Here is a 15089-nt window from a genome sequence, read left to right as displayed (position 1 = left end):
TTGCAAAGCTAAGCAAGGTCTGCTGTGGTTTCAAATTGCATGGGGGACAGTTTGTTGAAATTCCTGCATTGCAGGGGATTGGACTAGATGACTCCCAGCCAGGGTCCCTTCCAACTCTACAAGTCTATGAGCCTCTGATTCTATGAGTGGGTAGCTTATGAGTGGGTAACCTAGGCACCTGCTGAACCTGACATCTCAAGTTGCCTATCCCTAACTCCAAGCCTGCACTTGGGGAGAACTGTTACACTCCCGTCAAGCAAAATATGAAAAATCAACTTCTAGTTTCTTACAGAACTATTACTGTGCTTTAACAGAGGCCTAAAACATGACCCAATACTCCTATAACTCCTTCTCAACCCCGCACCACGAAAAAGCCTGCCCTTGAACTTACCACCTCCTTAAAGAGGCAGTAGCATTTGAACTAACGATAAAGAAAAAGCTTAAAACAGACCGTAAGATTTATGTAAGATTAAGGCAGGCTGCAGATTACCTTTCACAAGACCAACTCCTAAATCTCACCTGTATCATTTTACATGTACTCCTCTGTGTGGACCAAAGTGACATCATTAAAAAGTTATTGCTTCCACAAAAGGGGGGGGGGGGTGCAATCACTCAAAACGTGTGGTGAAACAAAATCCATCCTGCTCACCAATATTATGACATAATAAGTGATGGTTTGGCAGTTATACTATGCCAAACGGTACTACTACCTGTTCTCATGTGGAGCTCTAGATTCTTACCGCTTTGTATGAAGAATTATGCAAATGAAAATTATCTTCTACGCTAGCAGTTCCCAAACATTTTGAGTCATGGAGCACTTTTCAGGAGAGAAATTCATCATGGAGCACAATCATCACCCTTATGCCAAAGACACGTATTTAATTATTTTTATTTCCAATCTCTCCATGGAGCACTTGGAGATGCTTTGTGGAGCACCAAGAAGAAGAAGAGGAGGAGGAGGAGGAGTTTGGATTTGATATCCCGCTTTAACACTACCCGAAGGAGGCTCAAAGCGGCTAACATTCTCCTTTCCCCTCCTCCCCCACAACAAACACTCTGTGAGGTGAGTGGGGCTGAGAGACTTCAAAGAAGTGTGACTAGCCCAAGGTCTCCCAGCAGCTGCATGTGGAGGAGCGGGGAAGCGAACCCAGTTCCCCAGATTGCAAGACTACCGCTCTTAACCACTACACCACACTGGCTCTCACCAAGTGCTCCCCAGAGCATAGTTGGGAACTGCTGCTCTACAGACAGTGGTGAAACTGCATGCTCCAGCACCTGGGGTGGAGAGCAGGCGGGGGCGTGGCTGGCATGCCGCTGGGGGTGTGTGGTGTGTGTCCCGGGGGCGTGGCATGTCCTGGGGGCGTGATGTGCATCCTGGGGGCATGGCACGCCGCCTGCAGGGGCATGGCACCCAGCATAGTGGGGGTGCGTTGCGCATGTCCAGGGGGCGCCCGCAATGGTACACCCCTCCCCGATGGTGCTGGGGATGGTGCGTTCCCCCACCCCATCCCGTTCCTCCACCAGTGTCTACACACACAGCCTTATACAGAAATAGGACTCCTGTGGTCATCTGTATGTTTAGCTCCAGCCAGCACAGCCAGTGATCAGAGATGAGGGCAGCTGAGGTCCCAACAACTTTAGAAAGGCCGCAAGTTATCCATCCATGAGATGGTGCATCATCCATTCTCTAGTGTGACCACCCTTGTGACACACAGGAAGAGTGCTTTAAAGGTAAGGTGTGGTGTGTCCCATGCCTCAGAAGTTCCACAACTCAGGTGCCACTGCTGAGACTGCAGCATCTTTTTTAGCCACCCACCTAGCCTTAGAAGGCAGGAGCACCTAGAGAAGGGCTTCCAAAGACCTTAATAGGCAAGTTCATGTGGAAGATTTTTTAGGGTGGATCTAGACACAAGTTGAAAACGCTGTAAGTCAGAAATTAAATTGTTACAACGAAAGGGGGGGAAAAGCCTACGTAAAAATCCATATAAACTCATTTTTGCTCTCTGGTGCTCTCTGGTGTTATAACACATTCAAAACGTATTATTGTGACAAATATAGCCGAGTCCCTAATCTTTTTAGTATGGCAATCAACAAATCCAAAATTACCCAGTACGGTGACCCATCAATTTATTGTCACATGAATTTTGGACCTTAGGCAGCCACAGATTTCATGCATTGTAACTGAAAATGTTTGCCTGTTTTATAAGAGTCACTTGCAGCACCCACACAAAAAAAAATTACTTGGCATCCCTATTAATCTGTAATTTGGTGAAGTATTTATACTACTTATAAAGTTGGTTTACAATTTTGTTTATGCAGTGGCTGCTGCTTTAGAGGCAAATATCTATCAAGGAGAGCAATTTGAAAGTACCAATCCCTTCTCTAAATGGAGACAAAAAGATAAAATGCAAAGGTTTTAATTTGTTCAGTAGTTATGCCGAGTGGTATTGTAGTCCTTTCCCCTAATCCTCAACCCCAACCAGCATGGCCAGTGGTGATAGCGGCATGAGGACAAATTCCCCTATCTCTGCTCTAATGTACATCCTCTCCCATTGTCAGTGGCTTGTGCATTGTGAAAAACATCAACTTTGTGTTTAAAAATTCGTGATGCAGTAGTTAGTTTAGGTCCCTGCTGAACAGCAGCAGGATTTTTTACCTCCTAGTTATGTCAGTTTTCTATATGCCAATGTCATATTTTCCCAGAACTCGTTAGATAGACATGTCCCCAGATACAGTAAATGATGTGGGTGGGGAGACCGCATATGGAAAAGTATAAAAAGGAACTAAAATGGAGTGTCAGCAATTTTGAACTGCGAAATGAGGAAGGTCTTACTCCCAGAGGTTATTTCTTAAACACAGTATCAAAACAGGCATCAAACTGCATTTTAAATGCATAGCCCACGCAAGAAAGGTTAGCACTCTGTGAGGGAACCTGTGTGTTTTAATACTAGATAAAGATATATAGCAAGTTTGTTGCTGTGGTTACTCGTTGGCTAAATTTAGAGCTTTTGAAGCGGAGGCTAACCGACAGCCAAGATTTAAAATTTGAGCCATATGTCTTCTGATGGCTGATGGTTTGCCAGCAATCAGCACAGCAGGCAAGTATGCAGATTTTCTTTCTTAAATAAAAGCTTGGATAGAATGCGACATCTAGAGAAATTGTATTTGCCTCAAAAAGGAGTTTTGAATGCAAAATTGAGCACCATTTACGAACGGAACAGAGGCAAAGATTACATCAGTAATAGGTGGGGGCGGGGGGAAGAGACAGGAAAAATGTGGTCAGACTATTTTTCTCTCTTCATCTGAGATCTTCTTCTTCCACCTTAGTGAACTTAAGTGGTCAATAGCTCTGCTGGCTTTGGGTCAAATGTCTCCTGCAAAATTTCCTAAAGTTTTTGGTTTTTTTAAAAGACTGAAGTACAATACTAATTGTATCTACTCAGAAGTAGGTCTTGTTGAATTCAGTGGCACCTACGCTCAGGTAAATGGGGTTAAGATTGCAGCCTAAATCAGAATACTTCTAAAAATAAACATTCCAAACTCAAGTTTAGCAACACCAGCTTAAGTAGTCCAGTCTGTAACTCATACACTTTATGCCTAGTTTGAGACAATGCAGATAAGTATCTTGCAAACAAGAAAAGAAAAGCCACCGGGGCAGAACACTGCTATCAAGATTTTTTTTTTTTTTTTACCATCAGCAAAATGTGTGAAAAGTCTCCAAACAAAAAGGTGCAAAAATGATTAAGACCCATACCATCCTGCCAAAGAACTTTTAACCCAATTTACAGGGGAAAAGCAGCCCCCATGCAGTGGGATAGATAGAACATAATATTGTGTCGTACTTTGAAGACCTACAAGCAGGCAATACCGACATTGTACAAGCCTAGCCACTTTCTCCCCAACATGGCTCTTTGTGGGACATCCAGACTTCTGCTTGTCTGGCTGCGTTTCCCTGGGAAAACCCAATCTTTTAAGGTTTTCCATGGATTGACATTTGCTCCGATTCAGCACCAAGAGCGGGTTTTTCCAGGGGAAATAGAAAAACGCTCAACCCCATGCCTAGAAAGTACAGGACAAGCAGAAAACCGCTCAGACAAGCAGAAGTGTGGACCAGCCCTTAGGCAGGATGGTCTTGGGTTCTGATAAAATGGATCAACTCCATGCAGACAGCAGAGCTGCCAAGTGCCCTCTTTCCAAAAGCAGCCCTCCCAGCTTATGTACCCAAGTTATGCAAACACTAAGGGAATACCAGAATCGGCCTTTGACAGAGTAGCTGTTCCAAATGAGAGCTAGAAGACTGCAGTACCAAGTGCCTAAGGACCAACACGAGTCCAAAAACCATGGCCTCACAAGATAAGTGTTTTACGTATTATTTTGTTACCAATGTTAGAGTCAGAGGTTCACGTGAATATGTAGGAGATGATCTGGTTTGCTTTTAGCCTATGGGAAGTTTCAAATGGCGATTTGTCAAATTCTGAGTTCTTTCAGCTTGGCCCAGTCCAGGGGCAGTCTTGGCTGTCAGGGTTTCTCTGGCAGATTTTCTACAGTAAATATTGAACTAAACATTAATGTTAAAATATTTGGCTGAATATAGCATTAAAAAATTGCACCAGATGGTGAGTCAGAAAGTGTGCGGGCACATTTGGAGTGGGAGGGTTTGTGATGGCCACCAGCTGAAACCATTATAAACAGAATACACATAGGCTCTGCAACCTGCATGTCTAGGATACAGCATCCTTCTCCCTTCCCCAGTGCCCTATCACAGTCTGAAGAATCTCACCTCAACCTCTTTAACACCTTCCCATCCATTATGACAGATCAGCCCAGGATACAGTCTGAAAGTGTTACACGTGACTGTTTCTTCAGTAAGTGATGTGAGATTTAAGGTCCGTACTGTATGGTTGAAGGGAAGTATTGTGTTATTTTATATGTTTCGTTTGTGGCGGATATTGAGCTTTTAGCTGTCACCAACCTTTGACCTCTAGTGTAACAGAAATCTATGCTGAACAGGTGAGATTTTGGATGAAGAACCTTCCGTGGATCACTTTTTCAGGGTGCAATCCTAACCCTACTTACCTGCAGGAGTAGAGAAGGTTAGGAGAACTGCAGCCCTAAACTAGCTGATGGTTCATTAAATGAACAGAAAAGACACTGATATTCAAGTGAAGAATTTGTTGTATATTTATTATTCACAGTTAATTACTAACTACCAAATGCTGCTGCTGAGTTAAAGGATTAAGTACATAGGCCTTTTTTTATTTAAACACTGATTTTTTTTAATATATATATACACACAAGACATTATGTCTGCAAGGCTGCATGATATACACCGATTCCAAAATAAGAAAACAATCAAATGGTCCAAGTGTAGAATGCCATAGATTCCTTTTCCAATCATTTCAGAAAGAAGAAAGTATAGGGGAGAGGGAAAGAAAAAGTCAGCTAGCAAGGAATGGGTGAGAAATCTATACGCTACAGGGTAGCTTTTTCTTTCATCTGCTGGGAGAAATGGAAGTGTAAGGCAGAGTCCATCTCAGGAATAACACACTTGTAACACTTAGTATAAAAAGGCACCTGCCAACACAGGAATTTTCCCCATTTGGGCGGAAAAGAAGATATCTGTGGTAGCTTTGGGATCTGTTGTTGGGATGAAAGTTTCAGCCATGTGGCTCAGCAAAAGGAAATAAGGTGTGTATTGGCACAAAGAGCTCTGCAGGTTGCTCTTCCCTGTCCAAGTCCATTCATAAAGCTATGAATGGCTTTAGTGAATCTTATCTGGGGACGCAAGATTGAAATACAACCCCCAACAGCCTGCTGTAAGTTGGAAGAAACACAACTCCTCCAAGTATGTAACACTGGCATGTGGAGACAGGGAAAATCTGAAGCATGAAGATACCAGATTCCTCTTTTCGAGAACAAGTCAACGACTCTAATCGAGACCCAGTCTCTCTCATATATATATATATCATGTGTGTTTATAAAGGGGAACTGAACTGCTTATCACTAAGCATCATCTTTAATTATATACTTGGAAAGCACCCAATGTGTAATTAAGCACAATTTCTTGATGCCTCCCTGTAATATTTTTTGGGGGAAATGACAGTTTCACAGGACATCCCAGAATATTCAGTCTCCACCACATGGCAGCGTCATACAACATGCCACATTCTTCATAATGGTGCAATCTCTCTTTTCTCTCAAGGGCCCCTGGCTGCAGGTCCTAGCCCTGCCTCTTGTAGAACACTTTATGTCTTTTCCCACCTGGTAATAAAGAATATCAGGTGCTTATACACATTTTAAAGCTCCATCTGGTTTATGGAAGGTTTCGTATTTAATAATAAAGCTACATCCCTCCCATTCAACCCCTTAAATATTTACATAAAAGCAGGGGGGGAAATCTGAAAGCTCTGGACTGTCCTTTTAACTTAAAAAAGAATAAGGAAATGAGGGAAAGGCACTAATGGAAAAATAGAAGAATGTGCTCAACCACACACTTAAACAAATTTTAAAAGCTGTCATGGTTAATGAGAGCATGATCTAGCTGTAGCAGAGAATTTGTCACGACAGCCTGCAACCTGTGGTGGTAAAAGCCCCACCTTCTTCCCTTTGCTCTGAAGCAGCTGGGTTTTCAGATGGCAGGGTATGTAGGCGGAATTAAGACCCTATCTTACCCAGGCAAAATACTGAAGGCAAAAGTAAAGTTGGCATATGGCATGTGTGTGTTTTGCTTTTAAACTGGGTAGTGGATTTGGTTCCTTTCTCGGTCCCTTCATGAAGGCCGTTTGCATAAGTAGCAAACACCAGCAGAGCTTCTCCCTCTTATCTTCCTTGAGTGGCATGGCATGGACTTCATATAGCATTAAAACTTCATGCACTGATGAACTGGTGTGTCAGCGTTGGGGGAGAAAGGACAAGCGAACGAAAGGGGCCACCCGGAAGTAACCGAAGAAATCTGTTAATATCTATTTAATTTAAAAGGTAAGTTTTGGCGCGCAAGTTGGACCCTTCTCCTGTCCCCTCCCCACAAAGTTCCATACTGAGTGGGGGGAATAAAGTGTTCCCTCTCCGGCAGAGAGGTGACTCAGATTTATGGCCTGATGACTGGAGATCACTGGCTGCACTTAGATTCTGAATGTGTACTGTTTCTCCTGTTTCCTTAAATAATCTTTAATAATTTGCTCTAGATGTTCCGGTTCACTGGGGTCACGTAGTTGCGTGGAAACATGCCTGTTTGGTCATGGCAGGCTCCCTTCCACCAGTTGGGATCAGAATTGTCAAGGACCCGGATAAAGTCTCCACGTCGAAAGCCCAGCTCACCTTCCTCTTGAGGGTCAAAATCAAAGAGAGCCTGAACATATGTGGGTTGCTGCAGACCAAAGAAAAGAAGAGTGAGTTATTAATTGCTCCACACATCTCCAATTTTCATTTTCTGCTAATGGTGAGCCAGTTCTGGATCCAGTCCTGCCTAGATGCAGTTGCTCACCCCTTGTGTAAAGCTACCAATTTGGCTTCTACTGATTTTTAAAAATAAGAGTACACCACATAAAATTAATATACACTTATGTTAATGCAAAAACTGTTTTGTTTTTCTTGAGTCCTGTTTTTTGCCTACCAATGAACCTGCATTGAAAGGGTACACTACTCACTAAAGAATCAGGTAAACAGTTTGGCAGGTGTTGCTAAATCTGCATTATCACTGGAGGACCAAGAAAAGTCTGTGGCATGCAGTGCCTTTCACGAGTTAAGCTTAATGGACTAGCTGTGAACCTTCACTGGCCGAGGCTCTAGCTAGTAGTGTTACCCATGTACTGGCAAGCTTGAGATTAGACTCCTGCAGGAGTAGCCAATGTGAAATACAACCCCCGTTATATTTGACCAATGGATTAGTGAGAGTTGCAGTTCAATGTTTGGAGGGTACCCTATTGGATTACTGCAAAGCACTGTATGAGAGGCTGCCTTTGCAAACTTTTCAGAGACTGCAAACAGTAGATCTCAGTAGTATCCAGAGCAAGCTATAAACAGTTCCAAACACTGGCTGTTTAAAGCCCCAAATGACTTGAGAGCTGGTTATCTGAAGGACAACCTTCTACTTCCACGTGAGATTTCCCATATCCTGTGTTCACCTTCAGAGATGCAACTTTGCTTCCTACTATTCAAAGTTAGGTGGGTGGCGATACCACCTTATCGGCTGCAGAACCGCCTATTTGGAACAGCCTCCCCCAGGAAGTTCACCTTGTGTCAACTTTTGATAATTGGTGGTGGTGGTTGTTTTTTCTTTTATTCATCCAAGCATTTGAGCAAACTGAATTGCAACCAGTGCTAATGAGAGCAAAATGAAGCCTCACATAAGGAAATTCTCTGCCCAGTTCTCACTACTGTAGCCTCTACCGTGGCAGGAGGCCATAGGCAATCGTGTGGGATGGGACAACCCACATGGGGCAACCCACCACCACATGGATCTTTTTATTTCAGTCTTCTGCTTGACAGTATTGACTGTGTTGTTGCTGCTAATTATTTTTAAAATTAAGTTTCTGTGTGCGTGTGTGTAATATGCACAACAGCCTGGAAGCCTTATAACAAAGGGAGGCTTGTACATTTTCTAAGTGTGGTATCCTTAGCCAGAAAGAAAGGCACTGTAGTAACAAATATTATAAACCGGCAGCCTCATACCCGGCCTTGCTCAGGAATTCTAAGAAACCAAAGTATCAGTGCAGTTTTGAAAAGTGGAGTCTGCCATCTTGATTCAGAATGGTGCCCATTTGTATCCCAAAAGAGATGAAAACTTGCTCCTTGATCTCAGGAACCATCGTGCAAAATTTGCTTACAATATCTTAAGAGGTGGCTAAATACACAGTGGACAAAGAATGCTCCAAAATATATAGCAGGTATTAGAACTGTTCTTATACTCCAAACTGTAAAATCCCCTAAAACACAGATTTGCATAAGGTTATTATTGAATAATATAGAACATTTGAAGATGGAAATGAGGCAGAACTCCACTCATGCTCCTTTACCTGAGGCACCTGCTCAATGTCTCGAAGAAATATCTGCTGATTCCTGGAGACAGAGGTCGATCTGTGATAGTCTACCAACTCATTCAGAGAATTGAACTTTACCACCCAGAGGAAATACTTGCCAGCCCCATCTCGAAGCACCTTGAAGTGCTGCACATCATTTCCAAATCTAAATAGAAAGAGAAGAACATGTCCAGGCTTTTATTTATTCTTCTAATGTGTATGCCAATGCATGACAGGTACTATTGTCTGCTGTTGCTAAAGCAAACATTTGCACGTACACAGGCTAACAGTCGAGCATTAGTCTCAGACAAGGCATGAGTCCAAGGAAAGGACTCAGTTCCTCGGAGATATTTGGACTTCTTCAGAATCCCAAGACAGACTGGATCAGAGGTGGTCCAAGGCTCTGGAATCTTGGGAGGGTTCTTAATAACCTCGCTTAAGCCTTCCATAAATGGTAAACTCCAGGCAGAGAATAGGAGAGGAGGCAGGAGAGGAAGGGTGCCTGTAAGTGACAGTTCTAGCTTCAAGCAGGGAATGGCTTTACCAGGACTCTCCTCTTATTTCCAATCTATATCCTTTTGATATAGGATACCAAAAGAACATAATAAACTTTGCACTTTCTGTGGCCTTGGTGCAAACTGAGCAGATTTTTTTAAAGAAGACGTTAAATATTTTTTTCATTTGTAACTCCCTAACCCCTGCATCTATCCTTCTGAAATTTTGCAGGGAACGTATCTGGGGGGCATTTCCACATTGTATATTATGTTCATCCAAACACAAGCATATCAAACCCTTAACATAAATTTCACACTTTAAAGGCATTTCACATAGAAAGCCTTGCAGCTATGCCTGAAATTTGGCAGGCTTTATTGCCTTCAGAATTGGCCACTATGCCTGCCAATAATTCTGCTCAATATTAACTACAGGTTATAGGCGTTTCTTGCTTTCACCCTAATAGTCAATGGGAATGACATCTGAGGCTTCAGATAATTAGGTGAGTTAGCCACTTTCCTTTGACATGAAGTGAGGCACAATGTTAATCCATGCCAGCGAGGCAGGCACTGAGTATTTTCTCTCTCTCTCTAAGCTAACAGGACCTATTGTTGGTTCTAGGCAAATATGGATTTCAGTGATTCTTGAACGATAGGTGGCAGTACTGTGCTATGAGAAGTCAGCATGTGTCACTGATTACCAGTGCTAATAAATACATATGCTGGTTTTATAGTAAAGGTATAATAAACTATTAGAATGAACATTCTATTAATATCTTGGTTTGATATTCCCAACAGGTTTTCATTTGTACCAAAGCTGATCTATTACAATGTAGGAGAAGATGACTGAAAGAAACACTTGAGGACTATTCACAGAGTCTAGAACAAAAGCACCAAACTTCTACATACTTGGATAGTCAAGAATGCCTCTCCCCTTACAATATGAGTAGATTGCATGGTAGCGTTTGGAAGGGCAAAGCTATGCAGAAGGACTCAGCAAGGTACACGTGGTTTTCTATTTGTACAGTATCAATTCATGTAGCTAGAGTTTAATAATTATTTTTATTTGATTTAAAGGAAACAACAGAACCTATTTACAAAAGGTGATTAGAGCCAAGGTGGAAACAGCACCTTATTTGGAAACATGCAAGTTGCTGAAGGATACCTTCAGAGATGAGAGATTCGGGTGATAAATCAATGAACACAAAGACCCTTAAAAAGTGTAGAATCCTGGAGTTAACAGTGATTTCCCTTCATAATGAAGGATTCTATATATTTGAAAAGCATTTTACAACTTTACCAGCCCTAATTGCAAAATGCCTGAGGTTCGAGAAGGAAAGCACTAAAAAGCAAGATGGTCAGGGATGGAGGGAGAGAAGAGAAGAGAAGAGAAGAGAAGAGAAGAGAAGAGAAGAGAAGAGAAAGCAGGACAACCAATAAGCGTCCCCATATATGAAGTTACTGCACCAACATTTCCAAGTTTTGTAGTCAGGGAAACAAGGACTATATTTTATGGCAGAAATAAGAATAATTCAAATAGGCTTATTTCACCTGCAGTTTAAGTGCAGAACGTGTTTATCAACCAACTATAACGCAACACTTACTTGACGGAGAGAGAAAAGTCCCCGGGAGCACTCTCACTCTCTCTTATGAGGAAGGCACCATCATGTCTCTGTTTGCCCAACATCTCCTCAGCTTTTGCTCGGGGGATCTTCCCAAAAAACCACCTGTGCAAACACGGTTGAAAATTAAGCATAATTCAAACTCCAAAAAGGCAAGTTTGGATATGTTCATAGCTGGGAAGTAATCTGACAGGTATAATCAATTGAATTGTTCCACGAGGCTGCACTTAAATAATGTTTTTAAAAAGTAATTTTAAAGATTGGAGTGATATAAAACTGGAGATTACATAAATAATATCAAGTTCCAGTAAGTAATAGATACCACTTCATTTTTTAAAAAAAGTCAATTTCCTCAACGTCTCTTGATTTAACAATTTTTGCCATATTCAAGGCTTTTAACCACTGCATTATAGGAAGAGAGGCAAGAGAATTTGGCTGAAACAATGAGATTCAGGATTAACAAGTTATAGATTCTTAGGGAACTTCTCCCATCCTTTAAAATTATTTGTAGTGATTTAATTTCTTTACTTCAGATTCCCCGACAGCAAGCATTCCCATTAAAATAAACCACACACACTCTACTTTTAGCAAAACCAGTATAGTGACTATTAGGGCAGATAGGATTTTGCATCATTTTGCAACTCTGCTTTATGGGTGCCAGCTATAGTTGCTACCTAGGAAAGCTTTGTTTTGCATATACTGAATATAAGCCCCATGATTAATGGCATTTGGGGGAACACAGTTTAAGTTTACAAGTGCCTTTAGGACTATTCACATTGCAAACCATTTTGGAAGGTAGATCACACAAACCCATCTCAAACACTTAAGAGACAATGTGGTATGGTGGCTAAAGGAGACTCTGCTACAAGTAAGGAAGTTTGAAATCAGAAATGTTTGCCTATGTCATGAAGTCATGACTTGGATTTAGGCAAGCCTCCTTCTCAGCCTCAGTCCTCTGCCCCCCAAATGCAATATGGGGGATAATACTGACTTTACAGAATTGTAAGGATTACTAGATAGTGCACGTTAAGTGCCTCAAACACTAGAAAGCACTTCACAAATGTTGCATTAATGCCTCTCTGTGCTTTCCATTGCAAGATCTGTCAATAACTTAAACACTTGTCACTGATACTTCTTAGTAGTTAGAAAAATCTGGCTCTTGCCGGAAGCAATGGGAAACACACAAGGCTGGTGGATTGATTCCCGGACTTATGTCATGAGAGCTGCATCTGTTCATCTTCTGATTCCACTTTCATATGTCAGATATAGTATTGGAATTGCCACAAAACCGACTTTGGTTTTATATTGGGGCTGCATTATATGGCTTATTCTTCCAGAACTAGACAGAACTTTTCTGTAAGCACAGTAGTGATTCAGACAAAAGAAGCATGGTCTGTAAGTTTACATTATGTGCAGATCTCTGCATGCATTCTAGACTGCCTGCATTGTCGGGTTTGGTCAGAAAACTACATCCCAAACTGTTAGCAACGTCTACAAGAAAACAAAAGCCGAGGTGCACTTGCAGGTCTGCGGTTCACGGCCAGTGTCTTCGCAAGGTTTCATTTCTCCCTTTCCATGTACATGTTGCCCTGGGTTTCTACCTCAGAAACTCAGCAACCACAATTTCAGCCTCTGAAAATGTTTGCGGCCAGTCACCATGGAGCCATGTTATTGAGAGCTCAATATGTTTCACATTCACATGTGAAACGTATCAATAGAATGTAATTGAAGCATGCTTCCTTATTACAGCAGTCAACCAATTCAAAACCAAACATTGCTGTTTACTAATGGACAATGTAACCTGCACTGATTGTGTAATGTGTTCAACTTCTTTTAACAGGGCAACTCTCTTTGCCAACTTGTAATGCCTAAAGGCCATTCCTCCTGATAACCAGAGCTATCCTGAGGTAAGGTGTTGGGGATCTGTAGTCCTTAAAAATATCAAGAGGCAATTGTTATAGATAACCATAAGAGGGGAAAACACAACTTCCAAAACAGAATAAATCCAGCAACAGCTTAACACCAAGGTGGAATCTACACACATATAAAAAAACGCAGCGAAAATGGTTTTTTAAACTGTCGCTACCTAGTAACACATTTGTATAATGCACTTTACAACATATTTAAAACGTTTTATTTGTAGCTGTGTAGCTGAGTCCCAAGATAAAATGAATGACATTAAAACAAGTGGTTTTTTAAACAAACAAACAAACAAACCCAAAAATAAAACACTCAAATATTTTAAGATGAAAAGGAAGGGCAAATAAGGTCCTAGTGCCAATAAGAATACCAAATAGGTGCCCAGTGAGTCTTTACAGAAAAGGCATTCTACAACTGGAGCCCCAGCAGTGAAAAGGGCCTTAGAATATGACCCTAAAGTCTTGTTAGCAAAACTATGTGACCATGTGAATTCCTAGAGAAGAGCTTGCAGTCGCTTCACTCTTTTCCAATTCTTTTTATTGATGCCCAATGTTGAGCTAAGCCAAGGTTTGGTGTAACATGTTCTCCAAACTGGGACTCATGGTTAAGCTCTCTGCTCACCAACCACAAGTTGTAGCCAAGGTTTATTCTTGCTTGCTTGCTTCCTACATTTGTGAAATTTCATTCAGTGTCTCAAACGGACACCTGTATACTGAAGTTTTGGGAAACATAAAAAAATTCAAATCCAACCAATTAACTGCTTGAAACAGTGATGATTAATACAGTAAAATTCTTTAATTGGCTGGCAGCCTTAGAATGACCTATATTGAAATTAAGCCTAAGTAACTATGACTAGATTTGCACAAAGTCCTCTCCTATTAACCTTGCCCCTGTTTAGATTGTAAGCTCTTTAGGACAGGTTTTTGCTTATCTCTCTTCAAGAAGGGAGCAAGTGAGAAAGTAGAAATGAGTGGAAAGGTCTGCATGGAAAGGATGACAAAGGGTAGCCTGCAGACTAGAAGAATTAGAAGTATTTGTTGAGATGGCGCAAAACTGGAAAACTATAAGCAGCAAAACCTGAGAATGAATGGCAAAGGTGGGTTTCAAAATTAGATTTCAATTGGAACTATTGTTTAGTGAAAGGGTTACAGGGATGAGATTTTACAAAGAATACTGTGTAAGTTTCTCGGCATAGGGCTTGTGCTGCTGGCAACAGAATGTGTATACACAGCTTAGTGAACAGGAACTTGTCTTCATTACATATCCTCAGTATTGAGACCATGTAGTACTTAATATAGTGAACGATTGCCTGCTATCAATGGAAAGAAAGAACTAAACATTTAATAAGCTGTCAGCGGTAATATTTTACAGGAAATACTGACTAGTAAGGACCACACATCTAGTATAGAATATACAAAGATTTTTAGTAAGTTCACCAAGAAAAAGAATCTTTTTGGTGAAGGGGAAAACAGGCAGGAAATAATTTTACACTAAAGACGTGTGTACCATTCGCAAAGGTTTCCTTTTGAACAGTTAAAGCCTTACTATTACTACAGCAGAATCAAATGTTATGTTGGGTGAAGCCTGTCTAGTTCAAACTGCAACAAAAGCCAACAACCTGGGCTTTACTGTTGATTTTGCAAGACTCACAGTGAGTGTACTGAGTGGGAATGCAGTTCACATGATCCACTTTGTTGCTGCCAATGTCAACAACTGCCACTACAACCCCTGCATTGATGGCATCCCTGCCATACAAAATATGGTCAGAGGATTGATGGCTCTCATGGGAATGAAAAAGTTTTCCAGAGATATCCTTCCTGCATTGACAACTACCAGAACTGCAAGTGAGCTTGGCCAGAATTTGGCCCTAAGCATAATGTCACACACAGAAGTCATGGTACTTTACTTACGGATGTGGTTTCATTTCAATATAATTTTTGGGAATGAAGCCATCTTTGCCATTGAGTTCCGCCTTGTACCAATTTTGATCACATTCTTCGTTCAAAACCTGGGGGAGAGGGGATTAAAGAAACACAAAT

The 15089-nt window shown here is 41.4% G+C and overlaps 1 protein-coding gene across 1 annotated transcript in view; it reads right to left on the bottom strand.

Moving 5' to 3' along the window:
- Positions 1–5157: 5157 nt before the first annotated feature.
- The window catches only part of GRB2 (growth factor receptor bound protein 2), a 49431-nt gene continuing 39499 nt past the window's right edge, over positions 5158–15089 (bottom strand). The window contains exons 3-6 of the mRNA XM_081184778.1: positions 14961–15058; positions 11113–11235; positions 9015–9183; positions 5158–7366 (exon numbers count right to left, since the gene is read on the bottom strand). Of these exons, the coding sequence (XP_081040904.1) occupies positions 7181–7366; positions 9015–9183; positions 11113–11235; positions 14961–15058 (576 nt within the window). The 3' untranslated portion in view covers positions 5158–7180. The remainder of the gene's footprint in view (positions 7367–9014; positions 9184–11112; positions 11236–14960; positions 15059–15089) is intronic.

The sequence above is a fragment of the Podarcis bocagei genome (genome assembly GCF_964188305.1).
Source record: "Podarcis bocagei genome assembly, chromosome: 2".
NCBI classification, from domain to species: Eukaryota; Metazoa; Chordata; class Lepidosauria; order Squamata; family Lacertidae; genus Podarcis; species Podarcis bocagei.
The sequence above is the reverse complement of the archived record's forward strand: the minus strand, read 5'-3'. Positions and strand labels throughout refer to the sequence as shown.